Source organism: Oncorhynchus kisutch, unplaced genomic scaffold (genome assembly GCF_002021735.2).
Source record: "Oncorhynchus kisutch isolate 150728-3 unplaced genomic scaffold, Okis_V2 Okis03b-Okis08b_hom, whole genome shotgun sequence".
Taxonomy (NCBI): domain Eukaryota; kingdom Metazoa; phylum Chordata; class Actinopteri; order Salmoniformes; family Salmonidae; genus Oncorhynchus; species Oncorhynchus kisutch.
In genome coordinates, this window is record NW_022261980.1 from 15421793 (window position 1) to 15444292 (window position 22500).

Here is a 22500-nt window from a genome sequence, read left to right on the forward strand (position 1 = left end):
AGAGATCAGTTGATAACATCTCCATACTACAGACAGGAAGAGAGGTCACAGTGGACAACAACACCTCCATACTACAGACAGGAAGAGAGATCAGTTGATAACATCTCCATACTACAGACAGGAAGAGAGATCAGTTGATAACATCTCCATACTACAGACAGGAAGAGAGATCAGTGAATAACACCTCCATACTACAGACAGGAAGAGAGATCAGTTGATAACATCTCCATACTACAGACAGGAAGAGAGATCAGTTGATAACATCTCCATACTACAGACAGGAAGAGAGATCAGTTGATAACATCTCCATACTACAGACAGGAAGAGATGTCACAGTTGATAAGAAAGAACATTGGAAAGTTGCATCTGATACTTCAAGGCCATTGCAGACAGACAACAAAGGTAATGACTTGTAAATGAGAATGTGTTCTGTTGTTAAAGGAGGATAAATCAGGTCAGTGATATGTGGCTGACTGGTCCATGCCCAGCCGACAGGAAGTGAGGTCAGTGATATGTGGCTGACTGGTCCACGCCCAGCAGACAGGAAGTGAGGTCAGTGATATGTGGCTGACTGGTCCATGCCCAGCAGACAGGAAGTGAGGTCAGTGATATGTGGTGTATCTCCAGGGACACTGACCTGATCCACGCCCAGCAGACAGGAAGTGAGGTCAGTGATATGTGGCTGACTGGTCCATGCCCAGCAGACAGGAAGTGAGGTCAGTGATATGTGGTGTATCTCTAGGGATACTGACCTGATCCATGCCCAGCAGACAGGAAGTGAGGTCAGTGATATGTGGTGTATCTCCAGGGACACTGACCTGATCCATGCCCAGCAGGGTGCCGTTGTCCTGCTTGTTGAAGAAGAAGGACTTGGACTTGGAGTCTGAGCCCACGACCCTGACACACAGCTTCCCTGTGATCAACTCTGGCCAGAGGGGGAGGCACTGGAAACACAGGGAAGTCAAAAAGGTCAGTCAGTCAGACACAGGGAAGACATCAGTCAGACACAGGGAAGACAACAGTCAGACAGACGGACACGGGGAAGACACCAGTCGGACACGGGGAAGACACCAGTCGGACACGGGGAAGACACCAGTCGGACACGGGGAAGACACCAGTCGGACACGGGGAAGACACCAGTCGGACACGGGGAAGACACCAGTCGGACACGGGGAAGACACCAGTCGGACACGGGGAAGACACCAGTCGGACACGGGGAAGACACCAGTCGGACACGGGGAAGACACCAGTCGGACACGGGGAAGACAACAGTCAGACAGAGGAACACGCTCATCATACGTTAATTATTACATTCACACACACGCATAGTAAAGAGGTCCTCACCTCTGTAGAGGAGATGTAGTGCCACTTCCCGTTGACGCTGCCCTCCTCTGTCTGCACCTCTCCCACCTCCAGCTCGTAGGAAGACTTGTTGACCAGCGTGAAGAACGGACTCATGGTCACCATCTTGGTCAGGTTGAAACTACTCATCTGAATGCTGACGCCAACCTACAAAACACATGACTCATACTGTCAGACTGTCTGTCCTTCACAACGCGGCTGTAGTGTCTCAGTTAAAACACATGACTCATACTGTCTGTCCTTCACAACGCGGCTGTAGTGTCTCAGTTAAAACACATGACTCATACTGTCAGACCGTCTGTCCTTCACAACGTGGCTGTAGTGTCTCAGTTTAAACACATGACTCATACTGTCAGACTGTCTGTCCTTCACACTGCGGCTGTAGTGTTAAAACACATGACTCATACTGTCTGTCCTTCACAACATGGCTGTAGTGTCTCAGTTAAAACACATGACTCATACTGTCAGACTGTCTGTCCTTCACAACGCGGCTGTAGTGTCTCAGTTAAAACACATGACTCATACTGTCAGACTGTCTGTCCTTCACACCGCGGCTGTAGTGTCTCAGTTAAAACACATGACTCATACTGTCAGACTGTCTTTCACACCGCGGCTGTAGTGTCTCAGTTAAAACACATGACTCATACTGTCAGACTGTCCGTCCTTCACAACGCGGCTGTAGTGTCTCAGTTAAAACACATGACTCAGACTGTCAGACTGTCTGTCCTTCACAACGCGGCTGTAGTGTCTCAGTTAAAACACATGACTCATACTGTCAGACTGTCCGTCCTTCACAACGCGGCTGTAGTGTCTCAGTTAAAACACATGACTCAGACTGTCTGACCTTCACAACGTGGCTGTAGTGTCTCAGTTAAAACACATGACTCAGACTGTCAGACTGTCTGTCCTTCACAACATGGCTGTAGTGTCTCAGTTAAAACACATGACTCATACTGTCAGACTGTCTGTCCTTCACAACGCGGCTGTAGTGTCTCAGTTAAAACACATGACTCATACTGTCAGACTGTCTGTCCTTCACACCGCGGCTGTAGTGTCTCAGTTAAAACACATGACTCATACTGTCAGACTGTCTTTCACACCGCGGCTGTAGTGTCTCAGTTAAAACACATGACTCATACTGTCAGACTGTCCGTCCTTCACAACGCGGCTGTAGTGTCTCAGTTAAAACACATGACTCAGACTGTCAGACTGTCTGTCCTTCACAACGCGGCTGTAGTGTCTCAGTTAAAACACATGACTCATACTGTCAGACTGTCCGTCCTTCACAACGCGGCTGTAGTGTCTCAGTTAAAACACATGACTCAGACTGTCTGACCTTCACAACGTGGCTGTAGTGTCTCAGTTAAAACACATGACTCAGACTGTCAGACTGTCTGTCCTTCACAACGCGGCTGTAGTGTCTCAGTTAAAACACATGTCTCATACTGTCAGACTGTCCGTCCTTCACAACGCGGCTGTAGTGTCTCAGTTAAAACACATGACTCAGACTGTCAGACTGTCTGTCCTTCACAACGTGGCTGTAGTGTCTCAGTTAAAACACATGACTCATACTGTCCGTCCTTCACAACGTGGCTGTAGTGTCTCAGTTAAAACACATGACTCATACTGTCAGACTGTCTGTCCTTCACAACGCGGCTGTAGTGTCTCAGTTAAAACACATGTCTCATACTGTCAGACTGTCTGTCCTTCACAACGCGGCTGTAGTGTCTCAGTTAAAACACATGACTCAGACTGTCTGTCCTTCACAACGCGGCTGTAGTGTCTCAGTTAAACCACAGATCATCATAGGGTTTGAGTCCTGCATGAGGCCACTGAATGTCACCGTACGTCACTAAGTTCACCGTAAGTTCACCGTAAGTTCACCGTAAGTTCACCGTAAGTCACTTGGATAAAGCATTATATGTGTGAAATAAAACATTACATTCCAGAGTCGTGACTGTTTTTGCACGTTGTCATTTCCTCACCAGATAGTCCATGGTGTTGGCAGGGCATCTGACACACCCATAACTCCCCACCGTATCCAATGAGAAGCCATCAGACCAGGAACTGGTGGACACACAGAGCTGCAGCTGTAGAAACACAACACCCAGTGTTACTGAGAGAAGCAGCTGATCCAAGAGGGGGAAAACACTTTAAAAGATGCTGATCTGGGATGTATCAAATTCAGGGAGCAGTTTGGGGACTGCCAGGGAAGGTTTGAGAAAAACTGTTAGACACTGAAAGACACTGAAAGACATGCCCCCTTCAGAGAGAGAACTGAAAGACACGCCCCCTTCAGAGAGAGAACTGAAAGACACGCCCCCTTCAGAGAGAGAACTGAAAGACACGCCCCCTTCAGAGAGAGAACTGAAAGACACGCCCCCTCAGAGAGAGAACTGAAAGACATGCCCCCCTTCAGAGAGAGAACTGAAAGACACGCCCCCCTTCAGAGAGAGAACTGAAAGACACGCCCCCTCAGAGAGAGAACTGAAAGACATGCCCCCCTTCAGAGAGAGAACTGAAAGACACGCCCCCCTTCAGAGAGAGAACTGAAAGACACGCCCCCCTTCAGAGAGAGAACTGAAAGACACGCCCCCTTCAGAGAGAGAACTGAAAGACACGCCCCCTTCAGAGAGAGAACTGAAAGACACGCCCCCTCAGAGAGAGAACTGAAAGACATGCCCCCTTCAGAGAGAGAACTGAAAGACACGCCCCCTTCAGAGAGAGGACTGAAAGAGAGAGACACTTCAGAGAGAGAACTGAAAGACACGCCCCCCTCAGAGAGAGAACTGAAAGACACGCCCCCCTCAGAAAGATAACTGAAAGACACGCCCCCCTCAGAGAGAGAACTGAAAGACACACCCCTCAGAGAGAGAACTGAAAGACACACCCCCCTCAGAAAGAGAACTGAAAGACATGCCCCCTTCAGAGAGAGGACTGAAAGAGAGAGACACTTCAGAGAGAGAACTGAAAGACACGCCCCCCCTCAGAGAGAGAACTGAAAGACACGCCCCCCTCAGAAAGAGAACTGAAAGACACGCACCCCTCAGAGAGAGAACTGAAAGACACGCCCCCCTCAGAGAGAGAACTGAAAGACACACACCCCTCAGAGAGAGAACTGAAAGACACGCCCCCCTCAGAGAGAGAACTGAAAGACACGCCCCTCAGAGAGAGAACTGAAAGACACACCCCTCAGAGAGAGAACTGAAAGACACACCCCCCTCAGAAAGAGAACTGAAAGACATGCCCCCTTCAGAGAGAGGACTGAAAGAGAGAGACACTTCAGAGAGAGAACTGAAAGACACGCCCCCCTCAGAGAGAGAACTGAAAGACACGCCCCCCTCAGAAAGAGAACTGAAAGACACGCACCCCTCAGAGAGAGAACTGAAAGACACGCCCCCCTCAGAGAGAGAACTGAAAGACACACACCCCTCAGAGAGAGAACTGAAAGACACGCCCCCCTCAGAGAGAGAACTGAAAGACACGCCCCCCTCAGAGAGATAACTGAAAGACACACACCCCTCAGAGAGAGAACTGAAAGACACACACCCCTCAGAGAGAGAACTGAAAGACACGCCCCTCAGAGAGAGAACTGAAAGACACACACCCCTCAGAGAGAGAACTGAAAGACACACCCCCTTCAGAGAGAGAACTGAAAGACACACCCCCTTCAGAGAGAGAACTGAAAGACACGCCCCCTTCACCCCTCAGAGAGAGAACTGAAAGACACGCCCCCTTCAGAGAGAGAACTGAAAGACACGCCCCCTTCAGAGAGAGAACTGAAAGACACGCCCCCTTCACCCCTCAGAGAGAGAACTGAAAGACACCCCCCCTCAGAGAGAGACACAGCTTAATGTGAGCTCTTACATTTTTCAACATTTAATTTTTATTTGTTTCCAAAAGGCTAGATTTGGAGTTAGATGGCCTTGGGTGTTTCGGCAGGGACACATGCAGGATGCTACCCTCCACAGCACGACCTTCGCTACAGATCAAAACTCCAAACCTACAACCTCATTTTAACCAAAATTAACCGGAGAGACGACTGTCTTTCAGTTCAAGGTTTAATTTCCCCAAGCTATACGGAAGGAGCTCCAGCAAACAAACAGCAGAGACCAGAGGACAACGTCCAACCCGGACCTGAGCTGCCAGGCTTGAAGAGGACAGACCAGATACAAATTTAATTAGCACTAAGGTGTGAAGTAAAAAGGCCTTTGGGCCCAACAAGTGTCAGGATTCGTCCCCTGAAGCCCCCCTCCTGCTGTTCAGAGACCGTCCACTGGCATTTTCTACAAGAAATCTGCCTCCACAAATAAATTGGGTCTGACACCTTCACCTTCAGACCCAAGTGGGTCTGACACCTTCTCCCACTGACTGCCGCTTGGAGTCCACCTGGCGATCTGTTCACCATCTGGTACAGGTACCTCCACCCCTCTCTCCCTGGTCTGTCTCTCCCTGTCTGGTACAGGTACCTCCACTACACTCCCTCCCCCTGTCTGGTACAGGTACCTCCACTACACTCCCCCGGTCTGGTACAGGTACCTCCACCACACTCCCCCTGTCTGGTACAGGTACCTCCACCACACTCCCCCTGTCTGGTACAGGTACCTCCACCACACTCCCCCTGTCTGGTACAGGTACCTCCACTACACTCCCTCCCCCTGTCTGGTACAGGTACCTCCACTACACTACCCCTGTCTGGTACAGGTACCCCCACTACACTACCCCTGTCTGGTACAGGTACCCCCACTACACTACCCCTGTCTGGTACAGGTACCCCCACTACACTACCCCTGTCTGGTACAGGTACCCCCACTACACTCCCTCCCCCTGTCAGGTACAGGTACTTCCACTACACTCCCTCCCCCTGTCTGGTACAGGTACCTCCACCACACTCCCCCCTCTCTCCCTGGTCTGTATCCCCCTGTCTGGTACAGGTACCTCCACCACACTCACCCCTCTCTCCCCCTGTCTGGTACAGGTACCTCCACCACACTCACCCCTCTCTCCCCCTGTCTGGTACAGGTACCTCCACCACACTCACTCCTCTCTCCCTGGTCTGTCTCCCCCTGTCTGGTACAGGTACATCCACCACACTCACCCGTCTGGTACAGGTACCTCCACCACACTCACCCCTCTCTCCCTGGCCTCTCTCCCTGGCCTCTCTCCAGGGAGAGAGTAGTTAAGGTTGAATCTGGTTTCAACTCAGGTTAAGGATGTGTCACTGCAACCTTAAAAGGGTCCTCAATGATGTCACCATCGCCCTTGATTCTAAGCAATATTGTGCTGCTGTTTTTATTGACTTGGCCAAAGCTAAATCGCTCCTCTTTCACCCTAGCTGCCAAACCCTGATTCAGATGACCATCCTACCCATGCTAGGTTACGGAGACATAATTTATAGATAGGCAGGTCAGGGTGCTCTCGAGCGGCTAGATGTTCTTTTCCATTCGGCCATCAGATTTGCCACCAATGCTTTTTATAGGACACATCACTGTACTCTATACTCCTCTGTAAACTGGTCATCTCTGTAAACCCATTGACAGATCACTGCTCTCTATACTCCTCTGTAAACTGGTCATCTCTGTAAACCCATTGACAGATCACTGCTCTCTATACTCCTCTGTAAACTGGTCATCTCTGTAAACCCATTGACAGATCACTGCTCTCTATACTCCTCTGTAAACTGGTCATCTCTGTAAACCCGTTGACAGACCCACTGGTTGATGCTTATTTATAAAACCCTCAGGCCTCTCTATCCGAGAGATCTATTGCATCCCTCATCCTCCACATACAACAACCTTTCTGCTGTTGCTACCATGTCGTGTTGCTACCGTGTTGCTACCATGTCGTGTTTCTACCATGTTGTGTTGCTACCATGTCGTGCTGCTGCCATGTTGTGCTGCTACCATGTTGTGCTGCTACCATGTTGTGTTGCTACCATGTCGTGTTGCTACCATGTTGTGCTGCTGCCATGTTGTGCTGCTGCCATGTTGTGTTGCTGCCATGTTGTGCTGCTACCATGTTGTGTTAACTACCATGTTGTGTTGTCATGTGCTGCTGAAATGCTATGTTGTCGTCTTAGGTCTCTCTTTATGTAGTGTAGTGATGTCTCTCTTTATGTAGTGTAGTGTTGTCTCTCTTGTCGTGATGTCTCTCTTTATGTTGTGTTGTGTTGTCTCTCTTGTCGTGATGTCTCTCTTTATGTAGTGTAGTGTTGTCTCTCTTTATGTTGTGTTGTGTTGTCTCTCTTGTCGTGATGTCTCTCTTTATGTAGTGTAGTGTTGTCTCTTGTCGTGATGTCTCTCTTTATGTAGTGTAGTGTTGTCTCTTGTCGTGTTGTCTCTATGTAGTGTAGTGTGGTCTCTCTTTATGTAGTGTAGTGTTGTCTCTCTTGTCGTGATGTCTCTCTTTATGTAGTGTAGTGTGGTCTCTCTTTATGTAGTGTAGTGTTGTCTCTCTTGTCGTGTTGTCTCTCTTTATGTAGTGTAGTGTGGTCTCTCTTTATGTAGTGTAGTGTTGTCTCTCTTGTCGTGTTGTCTCTCTTTATGTAGTGTAGTGATGTCTCTATGTAGTGTAGTGATGTCTCTCTTTATGTAGTGTAGTGTTGTCTCTCTTGTCGTGTTGTCTCTCTTTATGTAGTGTAGTGATGTCTCTCTTTATGTAGTGTAGTGATGTCTCTCTTTATGTAGTGTTGTCTCTCTTTATGTAGTGTAGTGTTGTCTCTCTTTATGTAGTGTAGTGTTGTCTCTCTTGTAGGGTTGTCTCTCTTTATGTAGTGTTGTGTTGTCTCTCTTGTCGTGATGTCTCTCTTTATGTAGTGTAGTGTTGTCTCTCTTGTCGTGATGTCTCTCTTTATGTAGTGTAGTGATGTCTCTCTTTATGTAGTGTAGTGTTGTCTCTATGTAGTGTAGTGATGTCTCTATGTTGTGTAGTGTTGTCTCTCTTTATGTAGTGTAGTGTTGTCTCTCTTGTCGTGATGTCTCTCTTTATGTAGTGTAGTGATGTCTCTCTTTATGTAGTGTAGTGTTGTCTCTCGTCGTGTTGTCTCTCTTTATGTAGTGTAGTGTTGTCTCTCTTGTAGTGATCTCTCTCTTTGTGTAGTGTAGTGTTGTCTCTCTTTATGTAGTGTTGTGTTGTCTCTCTTGTCATGAGGTCTCTCTTTATGTAGTGTAGTGTTGTCTCTCTTGTCGTGATGTCTCTCTTTATGTAGTGTTGTGTTGTCTCTTGTCGTGATGTCTCTCTTTATGTAGTGTAGTGTTGTCTCTCTTGTCGTGATGTCTCTCTTTATGTAGTGTAGTGTTGTCTCTCTTGTCGTGATGTCTCTCTTTATGTAGTGTAGTGTTGTCTCTCTTTATGTAGTGTAGTGATGTCTCTCTTTATGTAGTGTAGTGTTGTCTCTCTTGTCGTGATGTCTCTCTTTATGTAGTGTAGTGTTGTCTCTCTTGTCGTGATGTCTCTCTTTATGTAGTGTAGTGTTGTCTCTCTTGTCGTGATGTCTCTCTTTATGTAGTGTAGTGATGTCTCTCTTTATGTAGTGTAGTGTTGTCTCTCTTTATGTAGTGTAGTGATGTCTCTCTTTATGTAGTGTAGTGTTGTCTCTCTTGTCGTGTTGTCTCTCTTTATGTAGTGTAGTGATGTCTCTCTTTATGTAGTGTAGTGATGTCTCTCTTTATGTAGTGTAGTGTTGTCTCTCTTGTCGTGATGTCTCTCTTTATGTAGTGTAGTGATGTCTCTCTTTATGTAGTGTAGTGTTGTCTCTCTTTATGTAGTGTAGTGATGTCTCTCTCTATGTAGTGTAGTGTTGTCTCTCTTGTCGTGATGTCTCTCTTTATGTAGTGTAGTGTTGTCTCTCTTGTCGTGATGTCTCTCTTTATGTAGTGTAGTGTTGTCTCTCTTTATGTAGTGTAGTGATGTGTTGTCTCTCTTGTCGTGATGTCTCTCTTTATGTAGTGTAGTGATGTCTCTCTTTATGTAGTGTAGTGATGTCTCTCTTTATGTAGTGTTGTCTCTCTTTATGTAGTGTTGTCTCTCTTGTCGTGATGTGTGTTTTGTCCTATATTTATATTGTATTTATTTATTTTAATCCCAGGCCCCCGTCCCCGCAGGAGGCCTTTTGATAGGCCGTCATTGTAAATAAGAATATGTTCTTAACTGACTTGCCTAGTTAAATAAAGGTTGAATAGGGTTCGGGTTAAAACAGTCAGACACTTTCCTACCTTGTTCTTACTGAAGATGTTCTTTTTCTTGAAGGAGAAGAGGACGACGTCCCTGAAGTCCGACGCATGTTTGACGGAGACGTCCTCCGCGCGGTACTGCAGAACCCTGGACGTCTTATTGACGATCCAGTACGGGCTGAACACAGCCAGCGTCAGACGTCCATGCAGCCGCGCCACGTGCACGCTCAGATCCACGGTCAGCTTCTCGGCCGAGTCGCAGGTGAAGCACACGGGGAAGAACTCCTGCATGTCCTGGGCGATACGGATACGTCCGGACCAATTCCGACCCTGGTATTTAACCAGGACCATCTCCATGATCTCACCTCCTATACGGGCGTTCAGGACGTCTGCCGTGCTGCCCTCCTGGAGCTCATGGAACTCTGCTGAGCCCTGGAGAGATGGATTAATGGATAGACACATTTCTTTTCGAATGAAAATGTATCTGTTAGGAAAGTATCTTTGCATTGTAGAGGTACCTCAACATGGCATAACAACAGGAAATAATGAAATCAAAGTCTAGAGGCTGATGTTATTTTGTGCTTATATCTTTCAGTCTACACACTTCTTCCCTTGAGTCACTGGAATGTGTGGAGTTACATCCAGTAGATATCTGATGCTGTAAGGCAGGGTACAGGTCTAGGGTTAGATCCTAGCCTAGTGACCGTCTTCATGTTTAGGTTATCTCAGTGTTACTACCTCCAGTAGATATCTGATGCTGTAAGGCAGGGTACAGGTCTAGGGTTAGATCCTAGCCTAGTGACTGTCTTCATGTTTAGGTTATCTCAGTGTTACTACCTCCAGTAGATATCTGATGCTGTAAGGCAGGGTACAGATCTAGGGTTAGATCCTAGCCTAGTGACTGTCTTCATGTTTAGGTTATCTAAGTGTTACTACCTCCAGTAGATATCTGATGCTGTAAGGCAGGGTACAGGTCTAGGGTTAGATCCTAGCCTAGTGACCATCTTCATGTTTAGGTTATCTAAGTGTTACTACCTCCAGTAGATATCTGATGCTGTAAGGCAGGGTACAGGTCTAGGGTTAGATCCTAGCCTAGTGACTGTCTTCATGTTTAGGTTATCTCAGTGTTACTACCTCCAGTAGATAGCTGTAAGGCAGGGTACAGGTCTAGGGTTAGATCCTAGCCTAGTGACTGTCTTCATGTTTAGGTTATCTCAGTGTTACTACCTCCAGTAGATAGCTGTAAGGCAGGGTACAGGTCTAGGGTTAGATCCTAGCCTAGTGACTGTCTTCATGTTTAGGTTATCTAAGTGTTACTACCTCCAGTAGATATCTGATGCTGTAAGGCAGGGTACAGGTCTAGGGTTAGATCCTAGCCTAGTGACCGTCTTCATGTTTAGGTTATCTAAGTGTTACTACCTCCAGTAGATATCTGATGCTGTAAGGCAGGGTACAGGTCTAGGGTTAGATCCTAGCCTAGTGACCGTCTTCATGTTTAGGTTATCTAAGTGTTACTACCTCCAGTAGATATCTGATGCTGTAAGGCAGGGTACAGGTCTAGGGTTAGATCCTAGCCTAGTGACTGTCTTCATGTTTAGGTTATCTAAGTGTTACTACCTCCAGTAGATAGCTGTAAGGCAGGGTACAGGTCTAGGGTTAGATCCTAGCCTAGTGACTGTCTTCATGTTTAGGTTATCTAAGTGTTACTACCTCCAGTAGATATCTGATGCTGTAAGGCAGGGTACAGGTCTAGGGTTAGATCCTAGCCTAGTGACTGTCTTCATGTTTAGGTTATCTAAGTGTTACTACCTCCAGTAGATATCTGATGCTGTAAGGCAGGGTACAGGTCTAGGGTTAGATCCTAGCCTAGTGACTGTCTTCATGTTTAGGTTATCTAAGTGTTACTACCTCCAGTAGATATCTGATGCTGTAAGGCAGGGTACAGGTCTAGGGTTAGATCCTAGCCTAGTGACTGTCTTCATGTTTAGGTTATCTAAGTGTTACTACCTCCAGTAGATATCTGATGCTGTAAGGCAGGGTACAGGTCTAGGGTTAGATCCTAGCCTAGTGACTGTCTTCATGTTTAGGTTATCTAAGTGTTACTACCTCCAGTAGATATCTGATGCTGTAAGGCAGGGTACAGGTCTAGGGTTAGATCCTAGCCTAGTGACTGTCTTCATGTTTAGGTTATCTAAGTGTTACTACCTCCAGTAGATAGCTGTAAGGCAGGGTACAGGTCTAGGGTTAGATCCTAGCCTAGTGACTGTCTTCATGTTTAGGTTATCTAAGTGTTACTACCTCCAGTAGATATCTGATGCTGTAAGGCAGGGTACAGGTCTAGGGTTAGATCCTAGCCTAGTGACTGTCTTCATGTTTAGGTTATCTAAGTGTTACTACCTCCAGTAGATATCTGATGCTGTAAGGCAGGGTACAGGTCTAGGGTTAGATCCTAGCCTAGTGACTGTCTTCATGTTTAGGTTATCTAAGTGTTACTACCTCCAGTAGATAGCTGTAAGGCAGGGTACAGGTCTAGGGTTAGATCCTAGCCTAGTGACTGTCTTCATGTTTAGGTTATCTAAGTGTTACTACCTCCAGTAGATAGCTGTAAGGCAGGGTACAGGTCTAGGGTTAGATCCTAGCCTAGTGACTGTCTTCATGTTTAGGTTATCTAAGTGTTACTACCTCCAGTAGATATCTGATGCTGTAAGGCAGGGTACAGGTCTAGGGTTAGATCCTAGCCTAGTGACTGTCTTCATGTTTAGGTTATCTAAGTGTTACTACCTCCAGTAGATATCTGATGCTGTAAGGCAGGGTACAGATCTAGGGTTAGATCCTAGCCTAGTGACTGTCTTCATGTTTAGGTTATCTAAGTGTTACTACCTCCAGTAGATATCTGATGCTGTAAGGCAGGGTACAGGTCTAGGGTTAGATCCTAGCCTAGTGACTGTCTTCATGTTTAGGTTATCTAAGTGTTACTACCTCCAGTAGATATCTGATGCTGTAAGGCAGGGTACAGATCTAGGGTTAGATCCTAGCCTAGTGACTGTCTTCATGTTTAGGTTATCTAAGTGTTACTACCTCCAGTAGATATCTGATGCTGTAAGGCAGGGTACAGATCTAGGGTTAGATCCTAGCCTAGTGACTGTCTTCATGTTTAGGTTATCTAAGTGTTACTACCTCCAGTAGATATCTGATGCTGTAAGGCAGGGTACAGGTCTAGGGTTAGATCCTAGCCTAGTGACTGTCTTCATGTTTAGGTTATCTAAGTGTTACTACCTCCAGTAGATATCTGATGCTGTAAGGCAGGGTACAGGTCTAGGGTTAGATCCTAGCCTAGTGACTGTCTTCATGTTTAGGTTATCTAAGTGTTACTACCTCCAGTAGATATCTGATGCTGTAAGGCAGGGTACAGGTCTAGGGTTAGATCCTAGCCTAGTGACTGTCTTCATGTTTAGGTTATCTAAGTGTTACTACCTCCAGTAGATTACTGTAAGGCAGGGTACAGGTCTAGGGTTAGATCCTAGCCTAGTGACTGTCTTCATGTTTAGGTTATCTAAGTGTTACTACCTCCAGTAGATAGCTGTAAGGCAGGGTACAGGTCTAGGGTTAGATCCTAGCCTAGTGACTGTCTTCATGTTTAGGTTATCTAAGTGTTACTACCTCCAGTAGATATCTGATGCTGTAAGGCAGGGTACAGGTCTAGGGTTAGATCCTAGCCTAGTGACTGTCTTCATGTTATCTCAGTGTTACTACCTCCAGTAGATAGCTGTAAGGCAGGGTACAGGTCTAGGGTTAGATTCTAGCCTAGTGACCGTCTTCATGTTTAGGTTATCTAAGTGTTACTACCTCCAGTAGATATCTGATGCTGTAAGGCAGGGTACAGGTCTAGGGTTAGATCCTAGCCTAGTGACTGTCTTCATGTTATCTCAGTGTTACTACCTCCAGTAGATAGCTGTAAGGCAGGGTACAGGTCTAGGGTTAGATTCTAGCCTAGTGACCGTCTTCATGTTTAGGTTATCTAAGTGTTACTACCTCCAGTAGATAGCTGTAAGGCAGGGTACAGGTCTAGGGTTAGATCCTAGCCTAGTGACTGTCTTCATGTTATCTCAGTGTTACTACCTCCAGTAGATAGCTGTAAGGCAGGGTACAGGTCTAGGGTTAGATCCTAGCCTAGTGACCGTCTTCATGTTTAGGTTATCTAAGTGTTACTACCTCCAGTAGATAGCTGTAAGGCAGGGTACAGGTCTAGGGTTAGATCCTAGCCTAGTGACCGTCTTCATGTTTAGGTTATCTAAGTGTTACTACCTCCAGTAGATATCTGATGCTGTAAGGCAGGGTACAGGTCTAGGGTTAGATCCTAGCCTAGTGACTGTCTTCATGTTTAGGTTCTCTCAGTGTTACTACCTCCAGTAGATAGCTGTAAGGCAGGGTACAGGTCTAGGGTTAGATCCTAGCCTAGTGACCGTCTTCATGTTTAGGTTATCTCAGTGTTACTACCTCCAGTAGATATCTGATGCTGTAAGGCAGAAGGTTCCGGAGGGTCACAGCTGGGTGGAGGTGGATGACGTAGGCAGGGTCCCAGTCGTCGTCTCGCTGGGAGGAAATGAAGGACAGGTGATCTGGTGTGGCCAAGGTGGTCACCTGGAGGGGCAGGAAGCTGCTGTCTGCCGACGGACACTGGAGAAGGGACCGCACCTCAGAGCTCAGGTGGACCTGCTCCTTCCAGGCGATACAGGTAGACGACGGGCCATACTGGCCCTCCAGGTGCCCAGCTGGCTGTAGGAAGAGCTGACACCTATAGAGGGAGAAAAGACAAGGAGGCCACATTTAACCACATATAATGAGACCACCACATTTAACCACATATAACTAACAATCTAGTTGAACATAACCCTAGCTGACATCTTCATCAGAGAGGAGAGAGGAAACAAGGTAAGGACAGAGGAATCTGTACAAAAGTATTAGAATATTTGTTTAAAGTTCTAGAATATTTGTTTAAAGTTCTAGAATATTTGTTTAAAGTTCTAGAATATTTGTTTTACCCCTGTAAGTCTAAGCGGTTGGGAATCGCTAAGCTGACATATGGTTCAAACTATGGATTTAGAATTTTAGGACCCTTTTTAGATATCTCGTACAACGCTGTGTACTACTCCCTTCACATAACAGCACAAACTGGCTCTAACCAGAATACAAAGAGGAGTGGGAGGACCCGATGCACAACTGAGCAAGAGGAGAAGTACATTAGAGTGTCACGTTTGAGAAACAGACGCATCACAGGTCCTCAACTGGCAACTTCATTAAATAGTGCCCGTAAAACACCAGTCTCAACATGAAGAGGTGACTCCGGGATGCTGGCCTTCTAGGCAGAGTTCCTCTGTCCAGTGTCAGTGTCCTTTTGCCCAACTTAATCTTTCCTTTCTATTGGCCAGTCTGAGATTTGGCTTTTTCTTTGCATCCCGGAGTCGCCTCTTCACTGTTGACGTTGAGACTGCTGTTCTGTGAAGGGAGTAGTACACAGCGCTGTACGAGATCTTCAGTTTCTTGGCAATTTCTCTCATGGAATAGGGTTCATTTCTCAGAAGAAGAATAGACTGACGAGTTTCAGAAGAAAGGTCTTTGCTTCTGGCCATTTTGAGCCTGTAATCAAACCCACAAATGCTGATGCTCCAGATAATTTCAACTAATTTGTAGCACAAACGGTTCTGACGCTACAAACAAAGAGGTTGTCACATCGACGGTCCCGACTTCAGACGAGTCCCCCCGGCACTTGTAAGTCATAGAGCAACACGGAGAACACCCTTGTGTTCGTGAGAGTCTATCCTTTCCATAAAATATGGTTCTAGTTTGTATGTCAAACCGTTCGGATGCTAAGTAAGTTGGTGATTTTCGGGATTTCTAATGGTCTGACAAAACACCTCTCTACCTCTGCCACATTTCAACGCAGATGCTGAAACGCGACACTAGTGAATGCAGTGGATTGATACTGAAACGAGACACTAGTGAATGCAGTGGATTGATACTGAAACGCGACACTAGTGAATGCAGTGGATTGATACGGAAACGCGACACTAGTGAATGCAGTGGATTGATACTGAAACGCGACACTAGTGAATGCAGTGGATTGATACTGAAACGCGACACTAGTGAATGCAGTGGATTGATACTGAAACGCGACACTAGTGAATGCAGTGGATTGATACTGAAACGCGACACTAGTGAATGCAGTGGATTGATACTGAAACGCGACACTAGTGAATGCAGTGGATTGATACTGAAACGCGACACTAGTGAATGCAGTGGATTGATACTGAAACGCGACACTAGTGAATGCAGTGGATTGATACTGAAACGCGACACTAGTAAATGCAGTGAATTGATACTGAAACGCGACACTAGTGAATGCAGTGGATTGATACTGAAACGCGACACTAGTAAATGCAGTGGATTGATACTGAAACGCGACACTAGTGAATGCAGTGGATTGATACTGAAACGCGACACTAGTGAATGCAGTGGATTGATACTGAAACGCGACACTAGTAAATGCAGTGGATTGATACTGAAACGCGACACTAGCGAATGCAGTGGATTGATATGCATCCAATGTAATAAAAACATCTCTAAGTTAAACTGTCGGATTTTGAAGGGGAATCTTTTGTTATGCAACTTATATTGATGCACCGGTGGGTCTATGGGGTTATTACTTGTTGAAAGCACTAGAATACTTGTTTGAAAGCACTAGAATACTTGTTTGAAAGCACTAGAATACTTGTTTGAAAGCACTAGAATACTTGTTGAAAGCACTAGAATACTTGTTTGAAAGCACTAGAATACTTGTTGAAAGCACTAGAATACTTGTTGAAAGCACTAGAATACTTGTTGAAAGCACTAGAATACTTGTTGAAAGCACTAGAATACTTGTTTGAAAGCACTAGAATACTGTTTGAAAGCACTAGAATACTTGTTTGAAAGCACTAGAATATGTATGGTGCCACTCTCTCGAACGTGGTCCTTCGAGCCGGATAACAGATACTGAGATTGAGCAAGGGGACACCTGGATCTCCCAAGCTACCCAGCTCATCACACATCAACCTCTTAATTTCCTGTTTATGATTTGATTAGCATCTCATAAATAGTATCCTTTGTCTGTACGCTGCGATCACCAGCCTTTCAGAAGCTATGTTGAAATAGATCTGTCCATTCATACGATAATTAACCAATATAATTATGTAAAATTGTCCTTCGAGTACATTTGCGACGTGCGGCTCACACGTGCAAACACTCCGGTAAAACTGTATCTCTCTTCCTACGATGAAAAGTAGCAAATAAAATTACGGCAATTCACGGAGAAGTTACGAGAACACTCGTTGGTGGACACAAGTACGAGTGCCTGGTGTCATAAACGTGTGCTGTCTGAGGAGGACAGCAACAACTACACAGTTCCTCCTACTGTTCAGGAGAAGTGGTCTTACCAGGTGAAACTGAATCAAAATGATTTACCCTTATTTTACCTGATAGGTTGTCTGAGATTTTTTTTTTTACAGAAACAGGAAGTGTTGTGTAACATGCACCAAAATGGCCCCTGGTAAGTACACGCTGTGTTACACCCTGTATAAAAGGTCCCTGTCTAAGGTCCCTGTCTAAGGTCCCTCTCTAAGGTCTCTGTGTAAGGTCCCTCTCTAAAGACCTGCACGAGACCAGGGAAACCAACATGGTTATTACCTGGACGAGTCCAGGGCTACCGTCATGGTTATTACCTGGACGAGTCCAGGGCTACCAACATGGTTATTACCTGTCATACCAACATGGTTATTACCTGTAGGAGTCCAGGGCTACCAACATGGTTATTACTGTCCTACCAACATGGTTATTACCTGTCATACCAACATGGTTATTACCTGTAGGAGTCCAGGGCTACCAACATGGTTATTACCTGTCCTACCAACAAGGTTATTACCTGTCCTACCAACATGGTTATTACCTGTCCTACCAACATGGTTATTACCTGTCCTACCAACATGGTTATTACCTGTAATGCCAACATGGTTATTACTGTCCTACCAACATGGTTATTACTGTCCTACCAACATGGTTATTACCTGTCCTACCAACATGGTTATTACTGTCCTACCAACATGGTTATTACCTGTCCTACCAACATGGTTATTACCTGTCCTACCAACATGGTTATTACCTGTAGGAGTCCAGGGCTACCAACATGGTTATTACTGTCCTACCAACATGGTTATTACTGTCCTACCAACATGGTTATTACCTGTAGGAGTCCAGGGCTACCAACATGGTTATTACCTGTAGGAGTCCAGGGCTACATCAGACTCTTTCTCGGGCTCTGCCAGTCCTATATTAACCATCCCTCTGGATTTGGGACAATACTTCAGGATGGTAAACGGCACTGAGAAATGGTTCTGGATCTGAAACACAAAACCACGTTGAAAAACAGTCAGTTAAGGACGACATCATCCTTTTTTTTGACTCAATAGAAACAAAAACACAGATTTTACTGTAATTGAAAAGTGCTGAATAAATCAAATGTATTTTAATATCAGCTGTGTTCACGTTGCTAGTCCACAAGACTTGTTACTCTCTACTGAAAGCTGTTGAGTGTCTATAGCCTACAGGAGGACAGTCTCCATAGAGAGAGGAGGACAGCTCCATAGAGAGAGTGATGGAGGACAGCTCCATAGAGAGAGTGATGGAGGACAGCTCCATAGAGAGAGTGATGGACAGCTCCATAGAGAGAGTGATGGAGGACAGCTCCATAGAGAGAGTGATGGAGGACAGCTCCATAGAGAGTGATGGAAGACAGCTCCATAGAGAGTGATGGAAGACAGCTCCATAGAGAGTGATGGAGGACAGCTCCATAGAGAGTGTGATGGAAGACAGCTCCATAGAGAGAGTGATGGAGGACAGCTCCATAGAGAGAGTGATGGAGGACAGCTCCATAGAGAGTGATGGAAGACAGCTCCATAGAGAGTGATGGGGGACAGCTCCATAGAGAGTGATGGAGGACAGCTCCATAGAGAGTGATGGGGGACAGCTCCATAGAGAGTGATGGGGGACAGTTCCATAGAGAGTGATGGAGGACAGCTCCATAGAGAGAGTGATGGAGGACAGCTCCATAGAGAGTGAGTGATGGAGGACAGCTTCATAGAGAGTGGAGGACAGCTCCATAGAGAGTGAGTGATGGAGGACAGCTCCATAGAGAGTGATGGAGGACAGCTCCATGGAGAGTGAGTGATGGAGGACAGCTCCATAGAGAGTGATGGGGGACAGCTCCATAGAGAGTGATGGGGGACAGCTCCATAGAGAGTGATGGGGGACAGCTCCATAGAGAGTGATGGGGGACAGCTCCATAGAGAGTGATGGGGGACAGCTCCATAGAGAGTGATGGGGGACAGCTCCATAGAGAGTGATGGAGGACAGCTCCATAGAGAGTGATGGAGGACAGCTCCATAGTGAGTGATGGAGGACAGCTCCATAGAGAGTGATGGAGGACAGCTCCATAGTGAGTGATGGAGGACAGCTCCATAGAGAGTGAGTGATGGAGGACAGCTCCATAGAGAGTGAGTGATGGAGGACAGCTCCATAGAGAGTGAGTGATGGAGGACAGCTCCATAGAGAGTGAGTGATCTAGGACAGCTCCATAGAGAGTGAGTGATGGGGGACAGCTCCATAGAGAGTGAGTGATGGAGGACAGCTCCATAGAGAGTGAGTGATGGAGGACAATTCCATAGATAGAGTGATGGAGGACAGCTCCATAGAGAGTGAGTGAGTGATAGGGGACAGCTCCATAGAGAGTGAGTGAGTGATAGGGGACAGCTCCATAGAGAGTGAGTGAGTGATGGGGGACAGCTCCATAGAGAGTGATAGAGGACAGCTCCATAGAGAGTGATAGAGGACAGCTCCATAGAGAGTGAGTTTGAGTTTATTTTTATTTTACAGGGACAGTGCACATTAATCAACATTTCAGTAAAAGTGCCGGTTTTAGCCAACCGGCTAATTTTCAACCGCAGTCCCTGGGCAGGTTATTAAAAACAATTACAATATAGACAATAGCAACAGTGATGGGGGACAGCTCCATAGAGAGTGAGTGATGGAGGACAGCTCCATAGAGAGTGATGGAGGACAGCTCCATAGAGAGTGATGGAGGACAGCTCCATAGAGAGTGATGGAGGACAGCTCCATAGAGAGTGATAGAGGACAGCTCCATAGAGAGTGTGATGGAAGACAGCTCCATAGAGAGAGTGATGGAGGACAGCTCCATAGAGAGTGTGATGGAGGACAGCTCCATAGAGAGTGATGGAAGACAGCTCCATAGAGAGTGATGGAAGACAGCTCCATAGAGAGAGTGATGGAGGACAGCTCCATAGAGAGTGATGGAAGACAGCTCCATAGAGAGTGATGGGGGACAGCTCCATAGAGAGTGATGGAGGACAGCTCCATAGAGAGTGATGGGGGACAGCTCCATGTAGAGTGATGGAGGACAGCTCCATAGAGAGAGTGATGGAGGACAGCTCCATAGAGAGTGAGTGATGGAGGACAGCTTCATAGAGAGTGGAGGACAGCTCCATAGAGAGTGATGGAGGACAGCTCCATGGAGAGTGAGTGATGGAGGACAGCTCCATAGAGAGTGATGGGGGACAGCTCCATAGAGAGTGATGGGGGACAGCTCCATAGAGAGAGTGATGGAGGACAGCTCCATAGAGAGTGAGTGATGGAGGACAGCTTCATAGAGAGTGGAGGACAGCTCCATAGAGAGTGAGTGATGGAGGACAGCTCCATAGAGAGTGATGGAGGACAGCTCCATGGAGAGTGAGTGATGGAGGACAGCTCCATAGAGAGTGATGGGGGACAGCTCCATAGAGAGTGATGGGGGACAGCTCCATAGAGAGTGATGGGGGACAGCTCCATAGAGAGAGTGATGGAGGACAGCTCCATAGTGAGTGATGGAGGACAGCTCCATAGAGAGTGAGTGATGGAGGACAGCTCCATAGAGAGTGAGTGATGGAGGACAGCTCCATAGAGAGTGATGGAGGACAGCTCCATAGAGAGTGATGGAGGACAGCTCCATAGAGAGTGATGGAGGACAGCTCCATAGAGAGTGATGGAGGACAGCTCCATAGAGAGTGATGGAGGACAGCTCCATAGAGAGTGATGGAGGACAGCTCCATAGAGAGTGATGGAGGACAGCTCCATAGAGAGTGATAGAGGACAGCTCCATAGAGAGTGATTGAGGACAGCTCCATAGAGAGTGATTGAGGACAGCTCCATAGAGAGTGATTGAGGACAGCTCCATAGTGATTTGCTGACCTGTAGCGGAGAACGGACGGTGATGACCTTGTTTCCTTCTGAGGCGTCAATCTGTACCAACACAGACACGTTCTCCTGCAGCACGGGATCTCTCACGTTATACAGCCTCCTGCCAGGCTGATCCACCGCCATGTTGGAGATCTCACTGTAACCTGTAGGAGCTGAGGAGGAGACAGACCAGTGGACATTGTTCCAGCTACTGACTGTATCTAATATCTAATGGCAGAGGAATAACATTTAAAAAATCCCATGCCGAGCTGTTCGGTTCGAATCCCGTTCAAACACAGGAAAAGGATTCCCTACCCATTAGTGCAGGACTAGAAACAGAGACGTGAAAACTCTGTTGGAATGTAAAAGAAGCCCAACCAGGAGAGACCACATCAAGCAACATGTACAGTACTACCCTATATGGAGGTGGCAGGTAGTGGTTAGAGCGTTGGACCAGTAACCAGCAGGTAGTGGTTAGAGCGTTGGACCAGTAACCAGCAGATGGTTAGAGTGTTGGACTAGTAACCAGCAGGTAGCCTAGTGGTTAGAGCGTTGGACTAGTAACCAGCAGGTAGACTAGTGGTTAGAGTGTTGGACTAGTAACCAGCAGGTAGCCTAGTGGTTAGAGCGTTGGACTAGTAACCAGCAGGTAGACTAGTGGTTAGAGTGTTGGACTAGTAACCAGCAGGTAGCCTAGTGGTTAGAGTGTTGGACTAGTAACCAGCAGGTAGTGGTTAGAGCGTTGGACTAGTAACCAGCAGGTAGTGGTTAGAGCGTTGGACTAGTAACCAGCAGGTAGTGGTTAGAGCGTTGGACGAGTAACCAGCAGGTAGCCTAGTGGTTAGAGCGTTGGACCAGTAACCAGCAGGTAGCCTAGTGGTTAGAGCGTTGGACTAGTAACCAGCAGGTAGTGGTTAGAGCGTTGGACTAGTAACCAGCAGGTAGACTAGTGGTTAGAGCGTTGGACTAGTAACCAGCAGGTAGACTAGTGGTTAGAGTGTTGGACTAGTAACCAGCAGGTAGCCTAGTGGTTAGAGCGTTGGACTAGTAACCAGCAGGTAGACTAGTGGTTAGAGTGTTGGACTAGTAACCAGCAGGTAGCCTAGTGGTTAGAGTGTTGGACTAGTAACCAGCAGGTAGCCTAGTGGTTAGAGTGTTGGACTAGTAACCAGCAGGTAGCCTAGTGGTTAGAGCGTTGGACTAGTAACCAGCAGGTAGCCTAGTGGTTAGAGCGTTGGGCCAGCAACCAGCAGGTAGCTTAGTGGTTAGAGCGTTGGACTAGTAACCAGCAGGTAGCCTAGTGGTTAGAGCGTTGGACTAGTAACCAGCAGGTAGACTAGTGGTTAGAGCGTTGGACTAGTAACCTGCAGGTAGTGGTTAGAGCGTTGGACTAGTAACCAGCAGGTAGACTAGTGGTTAGAGCGTTGGACTAGTAACCAGCAGGTAGCCTAGTGGTTAGAGTGTTGGACTAGTAACCAGCAGGTAGACTAGTGGTTAGAGTGTTGGACTAGTAACCAGCAGGTAGACTAGTGGTTAGAGCGTTGGACTAGTAACCAGCAGGTAGACTAGTGGTTAGAGCGTTGGACTAGTAACCGTAAGGTTGCAAGTTCAAATCTGTCGTTCTGCCCCTGAACAGGCAGTTAGCCCC

The 22500-nt window shown here is 46.8% G+C and overlaps 1 protein-coding gene across 1 annotated transcript in view; it reads right to left on the bottom strand.

Annotated features, from left to right (window-relative positions):
• The window catches only part of LOC109876910 (vacuolar protein sorting-associated protein 13C-like), a 225678-nt gene that overhangs the window by 60031 nt on the left and 143147 nt on the right, over positions 1 to 22500 (bottom strand). Inside the window, 7 exon segments of the mRNA XM_031812890.1 lie at positions 819 to 944; positions 1345 to 1509; positions 3348 to 3452; positions 9576 to 9965; positions 14031 to 14328; positions 17844 to 17965; positions 20865 to 21025. Of these exon segments, the coding sequence (XP_031668750.1) occupies positions 819 to 944; positions 1345 to 1509; positions 3348 to 3452; positions 9576 to 9965; positions 14031 to 14328; positions 17844 to 17965; positions 20865 to 21025 (1367 nt within the window).